This window comes from Spermophilus citellus (genome assembly GCF_964194105.1).
Source record: "Spermophilus citellus genome assembly, chromosome: X".
In the NCBI taxonomy this organism is placed as follows: Eukaryota; Metazoa; Chordata; class Mammalia; order Rodentia; family Sciuridae; genus Spermophilus; species Spermophilus citellus.
Genome location: NC_138190.1, coordinates 42,769,524 through 42,791,842, shown reverse-complemented (window position 1 = coordinate 42,791,842; position 22,319 = coordinate 42,769,524). Strand labels below are relative to the sequence as shown.

Sequence of the window (22,319 nt, the reverse complement as noted above, 5' to 3'; positions counted from 1 at the left end):
AATAACCAAATGATGCATCTCAAGGTCTTAGAAAAACAAGAACAAACAAAATTCCCAATCAGTAGAAAGAAAGAAATAATAAAATTTAAAGCAGAAATAAATGAAATAGAGACTAAAAGAATAGGGCTGGGGATGTGGCTCAAGTGGTAGCGAACTCACCTGGCATGCGTGGGGCGCTGGGTTCGATCCTCAGCACCACATAAAAATAAAATTAAAATGTTGTGTCCACCGAAAACTAAAAAAAAAAAAAAATTTAAAAAAGAATAATACAAAGGATCAATGAAACAAACAGTCGGTTCTTGTAAAAGATAAACAAAATCAATAAACTCTTAGCTAAACTAAAAGAGACAGAAAACTAAAATAAATAAAATTAGAGATGAAAAGGGAGATATTACAACAGATATCTCTGAAATTCAGAAGATAGTTAGGGAATTTTAAAAAAATTATACATTTTTTACTTGTAAATGGACACAATACCTTTATTTTATTTATTTATTTTTATGTGGTGCTGAAGCTAGAACCCAGTGCCTCACAAGTGCTAGGCAAGCACTCTACCACTGAGCCACAACCCCAGCCTACAGGGAATATTTTATAAAACCATATACCAACAAATCAGAACATCTAGAATAATGGAAAAATTCTAGATAAACATGACCTAACAAAATTTAATCCAGAGGATAAAAAAAAAAACACCTAAACTATGAAAACAAGCAGTGATATTCAGGCAATACTAAAAAGTCTCTCAGCAAAGAAAAGTCCAGGACTGGATGGATTCAATGTTGAATTTTATCAGATTTTTTAAAAAGAACTAATAACAATGCTCCTAAAACTATTCTATAAAATCGAAAGGGAAGGAACACTTTAAAAGTCAATCTATGAAGCCAGTATTACCCTGCTACCAAGACCTGATAAAAATATATCAATAAAAGAAAATGATAGCTGGGTGTGGTGGAACAGACCTATAATCCCAGTAACTCAGAAGGCTAAGGCAGGAGAATCATAGTTCAAGTCCAGCCTTAGCAATCTAGTGAGACCCTGTCTCAAAATAAAAAATCTAAAAGGGTTGGAGATGTAGCTTATTAGAAAAAAATATCCCCCAAACATAAATATCCCCCAAACAGAAGACAGACCTAACAACATAGAACACAATCCACAAACATCTCAACATCTCACCTATTAGAATAGGATTGAACCCAGTACCAAGTAGGTGGTTCTGGGTTCAATCCCCAGAACCAAAATAAATAAAAAAATACAATAAAAAATGAAAATCACATGATCATCTCAATAGATGCAGAATAAGCCCTTGAGAAAAATTCAGCATTGTTTCATGATAAAATCCCTGAATAAACTAGGTAGAGAAGGATCATACCTCAACATAATAAGGGATATACTCAACAAGCCCATATCCAACATCATAATGAATGGTGAAAATCTGAAATCATTTCCTCTTGAAATTAAGAACAAGTGTATCCACTATCACCACTGTTTTATAAAAAATATTTTTATTAGTTATCGATGGGCCTTTATTTATTTATTTATTTGCTTATGCATTGTGCTGAGAATCGATCCCAGTACCTCACACATGCTAGGCAAGTGCTCTACCACTGAGCCACAACCCCAGCCCTTTCACCACTCTTATTCAATATAGTACTTGAAATTTTATCCAGAGAAATTAGTCAAGAGAAAGGAAGAAAAGGGATATATATATATAAGAAAGGAGTAAATCAAATTATCCCTGCTTGCAGATTATAGGAATCTATACTCAGCCCCAAAGTTTCCACCAGTCAGGTGTATTGGGGCATAACAGTAATCCCAGTGGATCAGTAGGCTGAGGCAGAAGGATTCTAAGTCCCAAGCTAGCCTCAGCAACTTTGCAAGACTCTGTCTCAAATAAAAAGGACAGTCATGTAGCTCGGTGGTAAAGTGGCACTGGCTTCAATTCCCAGTACAAAAATAAAAATAAAAGACTCCACCAAAAGACTCTGGGAACTGATAAACAAATTCAGCAAAGCAGTAGGATCCAAAATCAACATTCAAAAACAGTAGCTTTTCTTTTTTGTCTTTTTGGTACTGGGAATTGAACACAGGGGCACTTAACCATTGAGGTGCATCCTCAGCCCTTTAAAAATGCTTTTTTAAAAAAATTTAGAGACAGGGTCTTGGTAAATTGCTTAGTGCCTTGTTGATGATTCAACTCACCATCTTCTTGCCTCAGCCTCCTGATCTGCTGGGATTACAGGCGTGTGTACCATACCTGGCTAAACAGTAGCTTTTCTTATATACCACTAATGAACTTGCTGAGAAAGAAATCAGAAAATAATAATCCCATGCACAATAGTCTCAAAAAATACCTAGGAGTGAGCTGGGGATATGGCTCAGTGGTAAAGTGCTTCCCTGGCATGCATGAGGTCCTGGGTTCAAATCCTCAAGCACACAAAAAAAAAAAACTAGGAGTAAACCTAACCAAGGAGGCAAAAGACCTCTTCAATGAATAATATAAAACTCTGAAGAAAGAAATTGAATACACTAGAAAATGGATAGACCTCCTATGTTCATAGAGTCAGCGAATGAATATTATTAAAATGGCTATACTACTGAAAGTGATCTTCAGATTCAATTCAGTCCCCATCAGAATATCAGAATACCAATGTCATTCTTCACAGAACTAGAAAAAAACAACCCTAAAATTTACATGGAACCACAAAAGACCCTGAATAGCCAAAGCAACCCTGAACAAAAAAGAGAATGCTGGAGGCACCACAATACCTGATTTCAAAATATGCTACAGAGCCATGGTAACAAATTGACACAAAACAATGGAATAGAATAGAGGACCCAGAAATAAACCCACGCATCTACAGCTATCTGATTCCCATCAGCCTCATTAACAAATGGTGCTAGGAAAACTGGAAATCCACATGTAGAAGACTGAAACTAGACTCCTATCTCACCCTGTACAAAAATAAACTCAAAGTGGATCAAAGACATTAATGTAAAACCTGAAACTCCTAGAGGATAACGTAGGGGCAATACTTCCAGGTATTGGCACAGGCAAAAAATTCCAGAATGGGATTCAAATAGTGCAGAAAACAAAAGCAAGAACTGACAAATAGAATTACACCAAATTAAAAAGCTTCTGAACAGCAAAGGAAATAATTAACAGAGTAAAGAGACACTCCACAGAATGAGAGAAAATTTTTGCAAGCTATTTATCTGACAGAGGATTAATATCCAGGACATATAAACAAAACTCAAAAATAACAAAAGAACATGAAAAAACAACCCTAAAATTTATATGGAACCACAAAATTTTGATTGAATTGATGTAATTCAATCAAAAAATGGGCAAATGGTCCAAATATACCATTTCAAAAGAAGTATAAGTGGTCAATAAATATATAAAAATTGTTCAATATTTTTAGCCATCAGGGAAATACAAATCAAAAGTATAGCGAGATTCCATCTTATTCCAGTCAGAATGTCCATTATTGAACAAACAAGCCAGGCACAGTGGCATACTCCTATAATCCCAGCAACTTGGGAGGCTGAAAAAGGAGGATCACAAGTTTGATGCAAGACTCAGCAACTTAGTGAGGCCCTAAGCAACTTAGCAAGACCCTGTCTCTAAATAAAATATTAAAAAGGCTAGATTTGTGGCTAAGTGGTTAAGTGCCCCTGGGTTCAATCCCCTGGGCCAAAATATGACCAGAAGAATGAGAAGTTATACTCCATTTATGTATGATGTGTCAAAATGCATTCTACTATCATATATATCTAATTAGAACAAATTTTTAAAAATAAAGAAAATATGGTATATATACACCCCATATTCACCTATAAAACAGAATGAAATCTTATCATTTGCACAAAAATGAATACACCTGGAGGATGTCCTGTTAAATGAAATAAGACACAGAAAGAAAGTATCACATGATTTCTCTCACATATGGAAACTAAAACAAAGAAAAGAAAAAGGATAACCTGAAAGTACAAGAGGCAGGGGCTGGGGTTGTGGCTCAGTGGCAGAGCTCTTGCCTAGCAGGTTTGAGGCACTGGGTTCGATCCTCAACCACATAAAAATAAACAAACAAAATAAAGGCATTCTGTCCATCTACAACTACAAAAACATTTTTAAAAAAGAAAGTACAAGAGGGACTATTAGGATAGGGGAAGGGGACTGAGGGAGGTAAGAAGGGGAGAGGACAAGAGAGGATGGAAGGAAGGGTAGATATGATCAAAACATGATGCATGAATGTTCAGAAATGTCACAATGAAACCCATTGATTTGTTGAATAAGTATATGTTAATATAAATTTTTTAAATATTTATTTTTTTAGAAGTAGCTGGACACAATACCTTTATTTATTTATCTTTATGTGGTGCTGAGGATCGAACCCAGGGCCTCACACATGCTAGGCAAGTGCTCTACTGCTAAGCCACAATTCTAGCCCCTAATTTAATTTTTTTAAAAAAGAAAAGCTTATTTGGCTCAGATTCTGGTGGCTGGTGGGTCCTGACAGCATAACACTGGTGTCTTGGCAAGGACCTCCTGGCTGCATCACAACATGGCAGAGAAGTGGAGGGTGAACCATTCACATGCAGAAAAGGCCTAGTTATAGGGTAGTTTTGCTTTGTAACAACTGGCTCTCAAAAGAATTAATCCAGTCACAGAAGACCTGACCCATCCCTGCAAGACAACATTAATCCCTTCATGAGGATGGTGTCCCCATGACCTAATTACTTTCCACTAGGCTTCACCTCTTAAGGATCTATCACCTCAACACCATCACAATGGGGACCAGCCTCCAGCACATGAATTTTTAGGAAACAAACCATATCCAAACCACAGCACATAAAAAGACTAGAAACTCAAACACTGTGATATAAAGCCAAAAGCAAATTGGAAACCTCATCTGAGAAATCTATCCACAGATCAGAAAATTCACACTCAAGACACTCACCCACAAACAGGTCAGTGATCTCAAGTTCTATAACATATACTTGTATCAAATAATATATCTCAAATTCTAGGAAAAACAATTAGAGACATCTTCAGAATGTATACCCCAAAAAATCAGAGTTTGTAGGCTGAGACCTCAACCCTACATAAAATATGCACAAAGTGCTTCACACCTCAAACTAGGAATACACACACCTAAACAGATCGAGACACATTCTGCTATATTTATTCCCAAATGAATAAAAAATCTCATATTTCACAAATATTCACAAACTATCAGAGACCCAATAACCTAAACATAATATAAATACCTCATAGACCTTACATACTAGAACATATATCCTAAATTAGCCAGGGCTCCTTATATCCTAGGACACCACACACACAAAGAGATCACAGACCTTGTACTCTGAGATGCACACCCACAAAAACCTCAGAGGTCACAAATTTAGGGACACACATTCTCAAACATATCAGAGACCTCTCATCCTGGTTCATACACCCACATGTAGATCAGAGGCCTCCCTCAAAGGACACACACAAACAGGTCAGGTGGCTACCATTTTTGGATGTCCACTAACAAGCAGTTAGAGACATGGGACACCATGTTCCTTTCCTATCACTGTTATAACAAATTGCCGTAATTTCATTGTTGTAAAAATACAAATTTATTTCTCATATCATATTTGTATAGGATAGAAACCTGAAAGTGGGTCTAAAATCAGGTGTTAATGTAGGTGAGTTCCTTATGGAGACTCTAGGGATGAATGTATTTCCAATTTCTAGAGATGCCTGCAGCCCTTCATTACTTTCCCCTTCCTCCATCTTCAAAACTGATAGCATTTCATCATTGAGTTTCTCTGATCTACTAGTTTCTCTATCTAGATGTGATAACTCTGTTATTACATCTCCTTCTCTAACCTAATCAGTCAACATATCTCCTTCTCTCACTCCAGCTTACTGGTCACATGTCCTTCACTGGTCATCTTTGGAGAACCTTTATTTCATCAACCAAAGACATGTGCACAAAGTATTAGAGATTTCACATCTTTGTATATATTCTCATGAAGAGCACAAGGACTCACATCCACAAACTTTTCTATCATCATATTACTGTCTCTAACTCAGCTTATATCATTATATTATGTTCAGTGACAATAACCATCCTTTCCGCCCTGTTTAAGGACTCTTGTGGTTAGGTGCTGTGGTGCATTCCTATAATTCCAGCTACCCTGGGGGTTGAGACAGGAGACTCACAAGTTCAAGACCAGTCTGGACAATTTAGTGAGATCCTTTCTCAAAATAAAATTTTTTAAAAAGGCTGGGGGTGTGGCTTGCCTAGAAAGTGCCAAGCCCTGGGTTTGAAACTTAGCATCCCAATAAAAAAAAAATAATAATAAAGATTCTTGTGATTATATTGGACCTACCTAGAAAATCTCCCAATCTCAAGATGTTTTATTTATCGTATCCACAAAGTATCATTTTAACAAGTAAAGTCATATATTCAGCTTCCAAGTTAGGACATGAGCATCTTTAGGTGGCCAAAAATCAGGACAGCACAGAAATACAGACACAAACCATTAGAGAACTTCCAAAACACACACTTCCAGAAATCTCAGAGGCCTAAAATGCTGGACATGTTTGTGGACACCACAAACAACTCACAGACCCCAACGTGGATCATACATCTAGAAACTAATCAGAGACCTCCAACCTGAAACACACATCTAAAGAGAGCAGATACCCCTACATTCTGAGACATATACTCAAAATCAGCTCTGGGACCTCACAAATTGGAACATATACCCACAAACAGAATAGACCTCACACCTTCAGCAAGTCATCAAGAGTTTTGCTTTGTTTTTTGTTTTGTTTGCAGTGCTAGAGATAGAACCCAGAACTTCACACCTGTTAAGCAAGTGCCCTATCACTGAACTACATCTCCAGCCCTCTTTTTATTATTTATTTATTTAGTTTTGGTACTAGGAATTGAAGCCTGGGGGCATTGAGCCACATCCCCAGCCCTTTTCTTAAAAAATTATTTTTTAGATGTTGATGGACCTTTATTTTATTCATTTATTTATACGTGGTGCTGAGAATTGAACCTACTGCCTCACACATGTTAGGCAAGCGCTTTACCACTGACCCACAGTCCCAGCCCCTCCCCAGCCCTTTTTATATTTTATTTTGATACAGTTCAAACTGGTCTTGTGATTACAGATGTGTACTCCTGTGCTTGGGCTCCAAAAGGCATTTTTTAAAAATCTTACAAACTGTGATTTACATGTACAAACAAACTGCAGACATTATATCCTGCAGCAAGAATCCACAACATGTTGGAGACCTCAAGTTCTGAGAAATACACTCAGAATAATTAAAGATATTTGACATCTTGGGATATATAGCCACAAGAAGATGAGAATATTCCAATCCTGAGACATATATCTGCAAACAGATCAGAGGCCTTGATGCTGAGATATACACCCCAAAGAACTCAGAAAACTTGTACTTTGAATATATATATATATATATATATATATATATATATATATATATATATACCTTAATGAATAACAAACTTCACTGCCTGTTATATATGCAAGCATACAAATCAGAAATCTCATATTCTTGCAAAAAAATGCTAAAAGCATAAAAAATCTGACAACCTGGGATTGGCATTCACAAACCTCTGAACACTCATACCTGAAAGATATACCCACAGCTTTGAGATCTCATATCCTAGTACATGTATTCAGAAACAGAGCACAGAACTCACACTCACATCCTGGGAAAACACCCTCAAACACAGTCCTCTGAAACTGGTCAACTTTCTAGAAAACATCAGAATCTTCATACCACTAGCTAAATACCCACCAAAAAAGATCAGTGAGTTCCTATCTTGGGATATACCTTCACAAACAGATCAGCTGGACCTCATACGCTAGACAGGTGGCCACAAAGAGATCATAGACCTCAAACCCAACAACATATATTCACGAAGAGATCAGAGACATATACCACAAACAGACTGGGAAGCTCACATCATGAGATATACTCCAAAACACATCAGAGACCACATACAAACACAGACACACACTAATAGAACAGAAATCTCAAATGCTACAACATAGCACATCAGAAACCAGACATGCTATGAAAAAGAGATAGAAATAGATTGTAGACCTAATATCCGGTAACATACAACCACGAAGAGATCATAGAGCTAATATCTCGGGATATGTGGGAAGCCATTCTGACACGTGATTGGGTGGCTCCCGTGATTGGGTGGCTCCCGTTAAGGGTCTGAGGCGTTCTGGCTGTGTTGGAACTTTCCCGGCCCTTTCCTGATGAGAGAGCCCATCCGTGTGGGGGTGTGCCTGACCACTGACCCCGGGGACCCAATCACTGACCCTGACCTTGGAGTGTAGTCCCCCCTCAACCTTCATTGGATGGAGTTCTCCCCTGAATCTCTTGTTCCCCAATAAAAGGCTACTCCCCGGCGTGTTCACTCTCTCTCTCTCCTGCTAGCCCTGAGTAATCCTTGCTGCCCTGCTGGGCGGTTAGAGGAGGGAACCAGAGAGGGGAGCTGTCTCGGACCTAGCAATAGAAATAAGGTAACTGAGTCTGTGTGTTTTATTTCGATCTCTTCTAGCTAACTTTTATGCCAAGAACCTCATTAATGAAACCATTGTGCTGGCCGCATGGTGGAGATGTGTACTACAAAGAGATCAGAAGATTTGACCTAAAGGATATACACTCACAATAAGCTCTTTGAACTAGACATTCACAACTAAACAGATGAAGTTATGCATATGTACACCTGGGACATATGTATCATGTGTCATTTATCATGTCATGTATCAAAGCCTGGTACATATACCCATAAAGAGTTCAGATAGGGTTGGGGATTAAGCTTAGAAATAGAGTGCTTGCTTAGCATGTATGAGGTCCTGGGTTTGATTCAAGCACTGCAAAAAGAAAAAAAAAAGTTAATATATGTCACTTGCTGTAATCCACCTCAAAACAGATCAGAGACCTGAAAGCCTAGGATATTCACTCCCAAACCCATCACAACCCTTATTCCCTGGGACATATAATAAATTAACATAGAGCTCAGAAACATCACATGGTAGGACAGTCAACACCAAAGTTTTTGACTTCCATAAAATAGATAAGAGAACTCACATCCTTGACAAAATTCACAGAGACATCACATACTGAAACATATAGCAATGAACAGAGACTTTATACCAAGAAGCATAAAATAATAAAAAAGTCACAGACCTTATACTCTAGACATATATACCCTAAGAGATCCAAGACTTCACATTCTGTGGGGTATGTACCCAAAATAGACTTCACACACTGAGACACATATCTGCTTACAGATAAGAGACCTCAAACACAGGTTCATACAATCATAACCATATCAGAGAACTTCTATTCTTGGCATATACCCATGAGAGACATATCACACACTGGTAATTATAGTGACAGGCATATCAGACTTTAAATCCTGGGACATACCTGCACAAGCAGATCAGTGACCTCACACTCTGGGGCATACACCCACAAACATATCAGAACCCATCTATTAAACATATCCAAAATAAATCAGATCAGAGATCTTAACCTCAAATCCTGGGATATACACTCACCAACAGATTAAAGATCTCACATCCTTGGACAAACTTATAGGAACAGCCCCAAATCCTAAAATTCTGGGACATAAAGCCACAAACACAACATAGTCAGCATACCTGAGGATTATAACCATAAAGAGAGGGAAGACCTCAAACTCTCAGTATATCCAAAAACAGATCAAAGACCTTACATATAGAGTCATATGTAGACAAACAGTTCAGATTTCTCAGTCTGGGACAAACACTCAGAAACAGATCAGAGACCTCACACCCTAGGGAATATACCCACAATCTGACCTTGACATTAACCATTGAAGACAGATTCACATATTAGTATACATCAGTGAAAGGATCTTAGACCTCACATTCTGAGAAATATATCACTAAACAGATTCTACATACATATCAAACAAGAGTTCAGGACTTCATACCATGGGACATATGCACCCAAAGAGATCAGAGACCTTCATCTGAGGTCATATGGCCACAAACAGACTTAAGAACTCACTCTGTAAAATCTACCCCCAAACAGGTCTGAGACCTCATATCCTGGGACCTATAGCCACAAAAATACCAGAGACCTCATACCTTTGATAAACATCCATGAAAAGATAAGTCACATATTGGGACATATATAGTGACAGCTGGGAATAAGTCTGAGACCTCACATTCTGGGACATATATTAAAGAAGAGCTTGGGGAACTCATATCATGGGAAGTACAACCACGAATGTCTCAGATAACCTACAACCAGAGACATATACTCAAAGCCAGAGAAGACACCTGATACCCTGGAACATACACCCTTAGACAGAATAGCAATCATGTTATGAAACACACACACACACACACACACACACACACACACCAAACAGATCAGAGTACTCACATGCCTAGAAAATACAATCCCCAAAGCTCAGAAATATAGCACCAAGGAGTATAACCCACAAAGGGCTTAGAAGCCTGACACCTTAGGACATATACCAACAAACAGATCAGAGATCTAACACCCAAGGACATAAAAGCATGTTGGAGACCTCATACCCCTGCAATATACCCATGAGAAGACCTCACATCCCAGGACATACAATGAAGGATAATCAAAGACCTCACATTGTGGAGCACATTCCTACAAACAGAGAAGAAACCTCATGTATACCCCCTAACAGACCCAAGAATTCCCGGTTTGGAATATATACCCACAAATGAGTCAGGTATCTTTTGTCCTGAGAAATACAGACCCAAACAGATCAGAGACTTCACAACCTTGGACACACACACATACACACACACACACACACACACACACACACAGAGAGAGAGAGAGAGAGAGAGAGAGAGAGAGAGAGAGAGAGAGATTAGCTAACCCATAGGATGACATACAGCCCATGAACAAAGACATCATGTACTGCAATATACAACTATAATCATGTCAGGGATACCCATAGACAGCCCCCAAAACACATATTCTGGGATATAAATTCATAAGCAGTTCAGAGAGCTGATACCTTAGGACACATATTCCTGTCCTCAAATAGAAATATCAATATCTGGACACAGATCCTAAAATGTATCAGAGACATTGTATCCAGGAACTCAGCGTTCCAAATTGTTCTGATACCTATTGTCCTGGATGCAGATTCCAGCTACCTTGGTGATGTCTCTTCCTGTGATTAAAAAATCTATATAACTCAAGAGAACACATAAAACCAGTACACAGTGTTCCAAAGAGTTCAGGGATGCAAAACCTGAGACACAAACTCCCACACACCTCAGTGATCTTACATCCAGAACACAGACTGCCAAAGAGCTCAGAAACTTCAAATCCAGGTCCCAAAAACACCGAGTATCTTGGAGACATTACACCCTGGAATTAAGGATAATAAACAGTCACCATCACATTTTGGACATGAATAGAGAAACAGCCCAGAATCCCCACACTTTGAAACATAGGTCCCCCAATAATTTAGAGACCTAAAAACTTAGATAATCCAAAGAAATCAGGGACCTAAAAAAGTGAAACTCAGAATGCCTCCCAAACCCAGCCATCACAGCATGGGTACAATTCACCAAAAAGCCCAAATTTTGAACCCTGAACAGATACTTGAAGAAGTCAGAAACATCATTTATGTGTTATCCATTACTGCAACACAAATTACCCCCAAATCGACCTGCTCAAAATAACTTTCAGGCCAGGTGCACCGCATCCAAGTTGGATCACTCCCGCAGATGGAAAGGTGACACTGGCTTTTGGCTGGGATGCTTCAGTGATGCTTCTCCCCAGAGCTGTTGAGTGTTCAAGTGTCCTCACAACATAGTGCCACCTTCCACTAGAGTCAGTCATCCTCCAAAGGGCAAGGCCAAAGCCAGAATGCTTTTTAAATTTCCCTCTAAGGAAGCTCTACTTTGCTGCATCCCACAAGTTTGGTAAGTTTTAATTTCGTTTGGTCCAAAGATTTTTTTTTCTTTTTTCTTATTTTTGAGATAGGGTCTAAGTTGCTCAGGCTGGCCTCAAACTCATATTTCTCTTGCCTCAGCCTCCCTCAGCCTTTCAAGTAGCTGGTATTACAGGTGTGTATTACCATGAGTGGCCAAACTATTTTTACCTTTCTCGGAAGATTTCTTTATAGTGTAATAGTCAGAAATCTAGACTCTGAAGGCTTCTTTGACCCACTGAGGCCCTGCACCCTCTCCCACAAAACCTTTCTCCAGAGCTCATACTCTGCCTCCCACATAAATATATAGGTGACTCCCTCTCCCCCCCCCCCCTTTCTTCTATTTTGGTGCTAGAGATCAAACCCAGGTCCTCACACATGCTAAGCAAGTACTCTATCACTGAGCAACACCCCTGCCCCCAGCCTAAAGCCTGTCTCTCTATAACCAGATTCAGTCTTCAGAAGAGGAACAAATGTTTTCTCTCCCTATGCATCCTGGCCTCATGATGCTGTTAATGGTGTGTGTTCCCAAGATAACAGCTGAAGTAAGATGGTGGAGTTATAGTGACTGACACACAATTCTGGACATACTTTCTTTTTTTCTTTTTTTTTTTTTTTAAAGAGAGAGTGAGAGAGGAGAGAGAGAGAGAGAGAGAGAGAGAGAGAGAGAGAGAGAGAGAGAATTTTTAATATTTATTTTTTAGTTCTCCGCGGACACAACATCTTTGTTGGTATGTGGTGCTGAGGATCGAACCCGGGCCACACGCATGCCAGGCGAGCACGCTACCGCTTGAGCCACATCCCCAGCCCTGGACATACTTTCTTGAGCCCAATACATTATATTAAATAACACTTCCTTGAACCCAACACATTATTGATATTACTGTCCGTACACATTGTTCCTCTATTCTAACTGAGATACTCTCAGGCCCACACTTTCCCCTGGCCATAGATGGCAATTTAAAAAAAAAAAAATTTGTATTTTGTTGTGTTTTGGAGATAGAATTTCAAACAGTCTGGTCTCAAACTCCTGGTCTCAAGCAATCCTCTGACCTCAGCCTCATGAATAGCTGGGGGTACAGGCACAGGCCACCATGCCCTGTACATTTATGGTTTATTATAAAGGATACTCATAGCCAGGTGTGGCGGCATGTGCCTGTAATCCCAGCGGCTTGAGAGGCTGAGGCAGGAGGATTGTGAGTTCAAAGCCAGCCTGAGCAACAGCGAGGTACTAAGCAACTCAGTGAGACCCTGTCTCTAAATACAATACAAAATAGGGCTGGGGGTGTGGCTCAGTGGTCAAGTGACCCTGAGTTCAATCCCCGGTACCAAAAAAAGAAAAAAAAAAGGATGCTCATGAGTACCAGATAGAAGAGATACATAAGGCAAGGTATGGAGGAAGGGGCACAGAGTCTCATGCCCTCTCTGGGCATGGCATACACCAGGATCCTCCATGTGTGTTTGGCTATCTGGATGCTCTCTGTGTGGTTTAGATGTGGTGTCCCTCAAAAGCTCACATGTGAGACAATGCAAGGAGGTTCAGAGGAGAAATGATTGGGTTGTGAGAGTTTTAACCCCATCAGTGAACTAATCCCTGATAGGGATCAACTGAGTGATAACTGAAGTGGTAGGGTGTGGCTGGAGGAGGTGGGGATTGAGGTGTGGCTTTGGGTATATATTTATATCTGGCCTGTGGAGTCTCTCTCTCTGCTTTCTGATCACTATGATGTGAGCTGCTTCTCTCTGCCACACTCTCCCGCCATGATGCTCAGCCTCCCTCGAGCAGCAAGAAATGGAGCCAGTATTCTATGGACTAAGACTTCTGAAACTGTGAGCCCCCAAATAAACCTTTCCTCCTTTACAGTTGTTCTGGTTGGGTCTTTTAGTCACAGCAGCCAAAAAGCTGACTAAAACACTCCCAGAGATGGAATTTACCTGGATCACTTGCCTCCCTTCCCCCACCCCCAAATTCTGCTTTCAAAGGGGTGTGTGATTATGGAGAATGGGCTGAAATCAGGGGAACTCCTTAGTCCATTTTGTGTTGCTATAAAAAAATACCAGAGGCTGAGAAACTTGTAGAATAGAGAGGTTTCTTCGATTCATGATATTGGTGGATGAAGGGTCCAAACAGCATGGTGATGGCATTCTGCTGGGGGCATGGATATGTGGACTATATATTGTCTTACTGACACTGACCAGTCTTGTCTGCAGGTCAAATTAAGGCCTTTGAGGTTGCAGGCTTTAAAATGAGGTCTACCAGGCTCCAAGACCTTCATGCACTGGATTATTGTAGGTATGCATGAGGCCTGAGGGGAGATGGACGCGCTAACATTTGAGCAAATCTGAGACAGGGGTTTGGCTCCATGGTTGGTGTCAAAAATTGTTGAATAAATGTTGCCCTATAACACAATTTTCACAAATGTTTCATTGGAGACTGTGACCTTCAGAACAGAGGGTGACACCGAGATTCTGAAGGAGACAGGTCACCAATACCTCATGGTTTAGATAAGGGATCCAGTATTGATTTAAATTCCCATCCTAATGTGGAAGAGTTCACACACAAAAATAAAATAAAATCACACAATTCTCACTTCTCACTATCTTTCTAAACTGGCATATATCATGGATGAGTGGGGGGGTGCCATATGTACCTCATGTTTGGATTTCACTTACTCCTAGTACAGTATCCCCCACCCCAAGAGCTTTCAAACTGTGGGAGAGAATCCTTGAGACAGATTAGAGACCCCACACACTGAGACACAGACTCAAATACCTTTTAGAGAACACAAACCTCAGACAATATCCCTTAAACTGTTGTAACCCTTGGTACTCTAGACCAGTGACTCTCAACCACAGGCAATTTTTTTTTTTTTTTTTTTTTTTTTGCCCATTCAGGGAACATTTGGTAATACCTGGGGCATTTTGGATATCACAAATGTAAGGGGGCAGTGCTACCGCCATCTAGTGGGTAGAAACCAAGGATGTTGCTTGTCACTCCCCTTTAGACAAAAATTGCCCAAGAACATGTTGAACATGTTGGGTATTATCATTATACTCATTATAGCGAAGAAGGATGCACACCATGGGGAAACCATGAAATGGTACAGTACAAGTGTGTTAGAACTGATTACAGGATCTGGACTTTGGTGTAGTAGTTTGCGGGGGGAGGGGGTGTCTAAGAAAGTAGGGCCTTACTGTAGATTGGATGATAACATGAGGCCAATTTATGATTGGGTATTATCTTAGCCTGTTTTGTATTCTACAACAAAATACCTGAGGTTGGATATTTTATAAAGAAAAAAGGTTGGACTAGGGATATAGTTCAATGATTGAGCTACCACAAAAAATAAAATAAAATAAAATAAAAAAACAAAGAAAAGAGTTTTATTTAGTTTACAATTCTGGATATTCAAAAGCCTGACGCCAGTCTCTCCTGTGTTCTCAAGTGAGTCTCATGGAAAATAGCTTCATTTGCTGAATATATATATGAGAATGGCAAGCAATGAACACTGAAGAGATTCAATGGAGATGTCAAGCTCCTTGTAATAGTTCTCTCTCTCTCTCTCTCTCTCTCTCTCTCTCTCTCTCTCTCTCTCTCTCTCTTTCTTGCAGTTCTGGGAATTGACCTGTGTAAACTAAGTACTCTACCACTGAGCATACCAGCCCTATAAAAGCCCTCTTGAGGGAACTAATCCAGGCCATAGACCTGCATTAATCCCTTCCAAGGGTGGCACCCCCATAACCTGATTACCTTTCACTAAGCTTAACCTCTTAAAAGTTCCAATACCTCGGGCTGGGGATGTGGCTCAAGTGGTAGCGCGCTCGCCTGGCATGCGTGTGGCCCGGGTTCGATCCTCAGCACCACATACCAACAAAGATGTTGTGTCCGCCGAGAACTAAAAAATAAATATTAAAAATTCTCTCTCTCTCTCTCTCTCCTCTCTCACTCTCTTTAAAAAAAAAAAGTTCCAATACCTCAATAAGATCACACTGGGAATGAAGACTCCAGGAGATGAACCATATTCAGCCACAGCAGACATGCTAATAAATGTCTTTAGGAGGGCTGGTGTTGTAGCTGGGTGGGTAGGGTGCTTGCCTAGCATGTGTGAGGTTCTGGGTTTGATTCTTAGCACTGGATAATAATAAATAAAATAAAGGTATTGTGTCCATCTACAATAAATTAAAAATAAAAACCTATAGGGAGGGGGAAGACTAGAGTGAGCCTAGAGCTACAACTGCCAAAGAAGTCACTTGTTTTAACTGAGGTAGGGGTAGTGTTTGGTATCCTGTGGGTGACAGAATGTCCTTATTTGTGTCTATGCTTAGATATTATAAAGGAGCTTTGTAAGCCAAATGTGGTGGTACATGCCTATAATCCTAGCAACTTGAGAGGCTAAGGCAGGAGGATGTAAGTTTGAGGCCAACCTTGGCAACTTAATGAGGTCATAGCAACTTGGTGAGACCCAAGTGCCCCTGGGTCCAATTCCTAGTACCAAAATAAATAAATAAAGGAGGTTTTGTTTGTCTCATTTTATAATAGCTTCAGAGTAATCTCTTCTGAGGCAGGTATTCTGTGAAATTATTTTTTAAATATTTTTTAGTATATCTTTATTTTATTTATTTGTTTTTATGTGGTGCTGAGGATCAAACCCAGTGCCTTACACATTTGAGGCAAATGCTCAACCACTAAGCTACAGCCTCAGCCCCTCTATGAGATTATTTATGGCTAATAGAATGACATGGCCAGGCTACAGGTGCCATGCCAGCTTCTGGATGTCACAGCCTGCACCTTTGCTCCCTTCTTTCCCTTTTTTTTTTCTCATGCTAAACATGTTAGGTATGGAACTGTGTCCTCTAAAAATGTCTGTGTAAATCCTAACTCCCACTACCTCAGAATGTACCCTTACTTGGAACAAGGCCTTTGTGGATAGTCAGTTATGTTTGAATGAAGTCATGCACGATCGTTGCATGCTGCATACATGTATGAAATATCACATTGAATCCCACTAATTTGTACAATTATTATGTGCTAATTATATTTTTTAAAAAAACATTACTATACTGGAGTAGTCCAATGTGATTGGTAACTTTATAGAAAAGGAAAGTTCAAACACACACACAGGAGAATACCATACCACGTGAAGAGGAAGGCAGAGATGGGATGATACACCTGAAGGCAAGGAATGCCAAGGATTTCCAGCAAACACCAAAAGACGAGAGAAAGGCCTGGAACAGATCCTCCTTCTCAACCTGTCTAAGGAACCAGCTTTGCCAACACCCTGATTTTGGACTTCCAGCTCCAGAACTATGAGACTATACATTTCTATTGTTTAAGTACCCCCACCTCCAACTGTATTTTGTTACAGTTACTGGGTCAAGGCTGTACAACAATTCTTTGTACTCTGTTTTTGTAATCTTTCTTTAAGTCTAAAATAATTTTTAATTTTTTTTAAATTTTTTTTTTCATGGTACTGGGGATTGAACTCAGGGCCTTGTGCATGCTAAGCAAGCACATGAGCACTGAGCTATATCCCCAACCCAAAATTAAAAAAAAAAAAAAAACTGAAAATGGAAAAATGATCAGAGGACAGAAAGGAGAATTTATGAAACTTAAATAAATTTTGCCCGCCAGCACAGATGCTAAACATCTCTAGTAGGGCTGGGATTGTGGCTCAGTGACAGAGTGCTTGCCTCGAATATGTCAGGCACTGGGTTTAATCCTCAGCACCACAAAAAAATAAATAATAAACAAAATAAAGATATCGTGCCCATGGATAACTAAAAACTATTTTTTTAAAAAACATCTCTAGCAGTCATAAACATGCCAATAAAACAAAAATGAAAATGAATTTTAAGACACTCCGTGGCAGTCACTTCGCAGACCAGACTTCTCTCGTTCATGCATCTTGCTCTGCTTCCTCAGAAACCCTGTCTGACAAACCCGATATGGCTGAGATCGAGAAATTCGATAAGTCGAAATTGAAGAAGACAGAAACGCAAGAGAAAAATCCTCTGCCTTCAAAAGAAATGATTGAACAGGAGAAGCAAGCAGGCGAATCATAATGAGTCGTGCACCGCCAATATGCACTGTATATTCCACAAGCATTGCCTCCTCATTTTATTTCTTTTAGCTGTTTAACTTTGTAAGATGCAAAGAGGTTGGATCAAGTTGAAATGACTGTGCTTCCCCTTTTCACATCAAAAAAATCGAACTACTGACAATGAAGGCCAGGCCTGCCTCTCCCATCTGCCTGTCTGGCTGGCAGAGAAAGAAAAGAACTTGCATATTGGTGAAGGAAGATATTGGGTGGGAGGATGGTGAAATCTAGAGTAAGATCCAAGCTGTTTCAAGGTGACCTGCAGGCTCTAAAATGCAATTTAATCAGAGTGCCATTTTTTTTTTGGTTCAAATGATTTTATTTATTGGAATGCACAATTTTTAAAAATGCAAATAAAAAGTTTTAAAACCTGAAAAAAATAAAATGAATTTTAAGAAAAGAAATGTTTGCACATCTTGGGGCAAAGAGCTTCCAAATGGCTTAGAAATTTCACATCCCAGGGAAGGAGCCCACAAACTTCTCAAACACCTAAAATCCTGAGACATAGGATCTCCAAACAGCTAACAGACTTCACAGCCTGTTTACAGATGTTATATTCTGAAGTGAGATTCTAAAACAAATCTGAGAATTCACATCCTTATATTGAGCCGACTTGAGCGTCACTTTCCTCTTACTTTACCTGCACTCAGCCAAACACCTCCCCTGCCTGATGCCCACAATCCCTTCATTAAAATGTTGGGCTGGTGGTGTTGGTGGTGCATGCCTATAATCTCAGCAGCTTTTGAGGCTGAGGCAGAAGGATCACAAATTCAAAGTCAGCCTCAGCAATTTAGTGAGACCCTGAACAACTCAGTGAGACCATGTCTCAAAATTTAAAAAAAAAAAAAAAAAGAAGGGCTGGGGATATGGCTCAGTGTCTATGCACCCCTGGGTTCAGTCCTCATTACCAGGAAAAAAACCCACGGACATCTCACAACTCAGAGAAGAGACATTGATACAACTCAGGGACCTTACTGCCTGGAAACACCCTGACCACCAAGAATGTCAGAAAAAGCCTTTTAAAAAGTATATTAAAAATGCTGCAGATATAGCTCAGTGAAGTTGGGCTGGTATGTAGGTCAGTGATAGAATGCTCGCCTGACATGCACAAGGCCCTGGGTTTGACCCTTAGCATCTTGGGGAATAAGCAGTGCAGTTATAGCCAGGCCCAGTAGTGCAGGCCTGTAATTCCAGCTACTCAAGAAACTGAAGCAAGAGGATTTCAAGTTCAAGGCCAGCCTTGAAAATTTAGCAAGATCCTGTCTCAAAATAACTAACTAAATAAATAAATAAGCAAGCTCCAGCCAGGTGCTGTGGTGCATGCACATAATCCCAGCAACTCGAAAGGCTGTCACAGGAAGATCACAAGTTTGAGGCCAGCCTAGGCAACTAAGTAAGTCCCTAGGCAAATTAGTGTGACCTTATCTCAAAAGAAAAATATAGAAAGGGCTGGGGATATAGCTCAGTGGTAAAGTGCCTCTGGGTTCAATCCCCAGTACCACAAAGAAAAAAAAAAGTCATTCATTGCCGCAGTCTGGCTGGGCACAAAATAACCAGGAGGTCACGAGCCACTTGTAGTTTCAAACAGGAACTACTTTATTGCCAGAACCCCACAGGAACTCTCTATAACTCCACGGAAACTCCGCGAGAACTCAAAAGTAGTGGGCACCCAAGGCAGCAGGAGCCACCCCACTGCCGGACAGCAGAGGTCTACATACACAACTGAATACACAGCTTGTTTCAATTTAGCATCATCCAGTTGCAGCAATCAGTCATTATCTTAATAATTATACACAGCTTAACTTAATTATCATCATCTTAATGGCTCGCTGGCATTACTTCTCAACCACTCCTTCTGGCAAAATGCCAGGCGCCATCCCACTTGGCTGTGGCTCTCAACAATTTATGACCCACCCAATCACCATACTCCTCCTTCCTCCACACAAAACTCCACATACCCTAGTCTGGCCTGGTTCAGAGGGGGTAAGAAACCTACACATCCTCCTCTCCTAGGGGAGAGGGGCTGGCCCAGAGGAGGAGCATGAAATTGCCTTGAACCTTATTTGCTGAACTCAGACCTACAAGTAGCCTAAAAACAGATGCCAGGGGCTGAAGAAGAGTACTTCTTAATGCTGCTGTGAAAATTGAGTAGGTCCTGGGGCTGGGGTTGTAGCTCAGTGGTGAAGCGCCTGCCTTGCATGTGTGAGGCACTGGGTTTGATCCTCAGCACCACATAAAAATAAATAAAGATACTGTATCCAACTACAACTAAAAAAATGTAAAGAAAAAAAAAAAAGACTTGCCAATAAAATTGTCCCACAATGGAAATTACATTTTTTTAAAAAGTGAGAGGCTCCTAAAATCACTATAAGAAGATGCAGTAAGTGTTGTTTAAAAAAAAAAAAAAAAAGAACTGTAATCCCAGCTATTGGGGAGGCTGAGGTAGAAGGATCTCAAGTTCAAGGCTAGCTTGGACAACTTAGTGAGACCCTGTCTCAAAATTAAAAATAAAAAGAGATAGGGGTGTAAATCAGTGGTAGAGTGCTCCTGGGTTCAATCCCCAGGACTGCAAAAAAAAAAAAAAATCAATAAATAAAAACTAAACATAAAACATAAAAAAATAAGAGAATAAAAAGTATCGCCCGAAACACACTGTACCAGGCCTTGAGTACAAGCCAATAATGCCAGCTTCTTTTATAGGTTTGCAATCTGAAGTTCTTAGTCGGGATTCGAACCTACGTCTCCAATAACCAAACCCCTGCCTTGGCAATTTGAATACCAACCGGCGCCAGAGCGCCTGCGCTGAAAAGAAGCAACTGAGCCGGGGGTGGGGTGGGGGAGCTTCCCCTAAGTGATTCCGGTAAACCTCGGTACCCTGGAAGAGCTTTGTGTAGGAATCTCGCGGTTACCAATTGAAGCTCAGAAGGGCTCTGATCCCGCCTTACTCCTCCTGGAGCCAATCACCTGTGTGCACCCTTCCGGTTCCCCCCAACCGCAATTTTGATTCAAGTCTCTGTAGAGCCAACCGGGGGCAGAGGGTGGGAGGGGTGATTGTAAAACCGTGGCGGTAGTAGCTGTCAGTCAGGTTGAAGCTTTAGGTCGTAGGTGAGGTTTGTTCGGGACCAGAATGGGTCTCCCAAGCGCCATTTTCTCCTCGTCTTGGGTCGTTTCATTGAGGGAATATGGAGCCCTTTCATGTCTCCACACATACAATGGTATCTTCCAAAATACGCGACCCCTCTCCTGTGGTACCTCTCAGAGTGGACTGTTCCATTTCCGTGTCTCACCGTAGTGTGTTCCTGAGCAGCACTGGCTCGTTTTTTAACACTTCTATTCCCTAAAGGAACAGCACCAGCAATTATTGAGTGCCTGATAAATTCCAGGTTCTTAACTAATAATAAAAGTAGCTAAGAATGATTAAATAATCATATATATTTTTAAAAAGATTACCCCCACTCACGCTTCCTTGTGTATCCAACCTAGAGATGGCTGTTATGTCAGTGTAGCATGAATCATTCAGTTTTCAGTTCATCTCAACACAACTAAATAGACCCTTTGACGCCTTCCTCATCCCCGCCCACGTTTGTTTGTTTGTTTATTTATTTATTTATTTATTTATTTATTTATTTATTTATCTGTTTCTACAGGGGATTGAACTCAGGGGCACTACACACCTGAGCCATATCCCCAGCCCTATTCTGTATTTTATTGTAGAGACAGGCTCTCACTGAGTTACTTAGCACCCCACCATTGCTGAAGCTGGCTTTGAAGCCACCATCCTCCTGCCTTAGCTTCCTGAACTGCCAGTGTGCCGGGCCCCCACCCACGTTTCGTTCCTGTCCCCCATAATCCCCCATGGACTGTCCCAGTCCCACACCATGTTGTCCTTAAGAAGAGAAAAAAAAAAAACAGAATCCCAACCCCTCGCCTCAGAGCCCCTGAGACCACTGATAAAGTGTGCATTTGTGTGGCGCATTTATCAAAATAAAAAAACTGACACCCCCCAGTGGAATGTCAGCAATGCCAAGGAAGGGATATGTGAATTTCTAAGTTACTCAGTGTCTCCCCAGCACCCCTACTGTGTGCAGGTGCTCCAAAGGAGGTTCATTGAATAATAACTCCTTTGGCTTGACAATTCCCCTTCTAAATGTGTTCTAAGGAAGTAGTTACACACATGCACAGG

At 40.4% G+C, this 22,319-nt stretch overlaps 1 protein-coding gene and 1 long non-coding RNA gene across 3 annotated transcripts in view; one reads left to right on the top strand and one right to left on the bottom strand.

The window, feature by feature from the left end:
• LOC308639016 overlaps positions 1 to 22,319 on the bottom strand; it is a 46,209-nt gene that overhangs the window by 607 nt on the left and 23,283 nt on the right. Inside the window, exons 2-3 of one of the 2 annotated variants that reach the window (XR_014019963.1) lie at positions 11,375 to 11,470; positions 160 to 235 (exon numbers count right to left, since the gene is read on the bottom strand). This is a non-coding gene — a long non-coding RNA (uncharacterized lncRNA). The remainder of the gene's footprint in view (positions 1 to 159; positions 236 to 11,374; positions 11,471 to 22,319) is intronic. The other variant, XR_014019964.1, reaches the window with a different exon arrangement.
• On the top strand, positions 17,904 to 18,119 carry LOC308639256 (thymosin beta-4). The gene has a single exon (XM_081277465.1). The coding sequence runs from the start codon at positions 17,985 to 17,987 to the stop codon at positions 18,099 to 18,101; it is 117 nt and encodes a 38-aa protein (XP_081133591.1). The 5' UTR covers positions 17,904 to 17,984; the 3' UTR covers positions 18,102 to 18,119.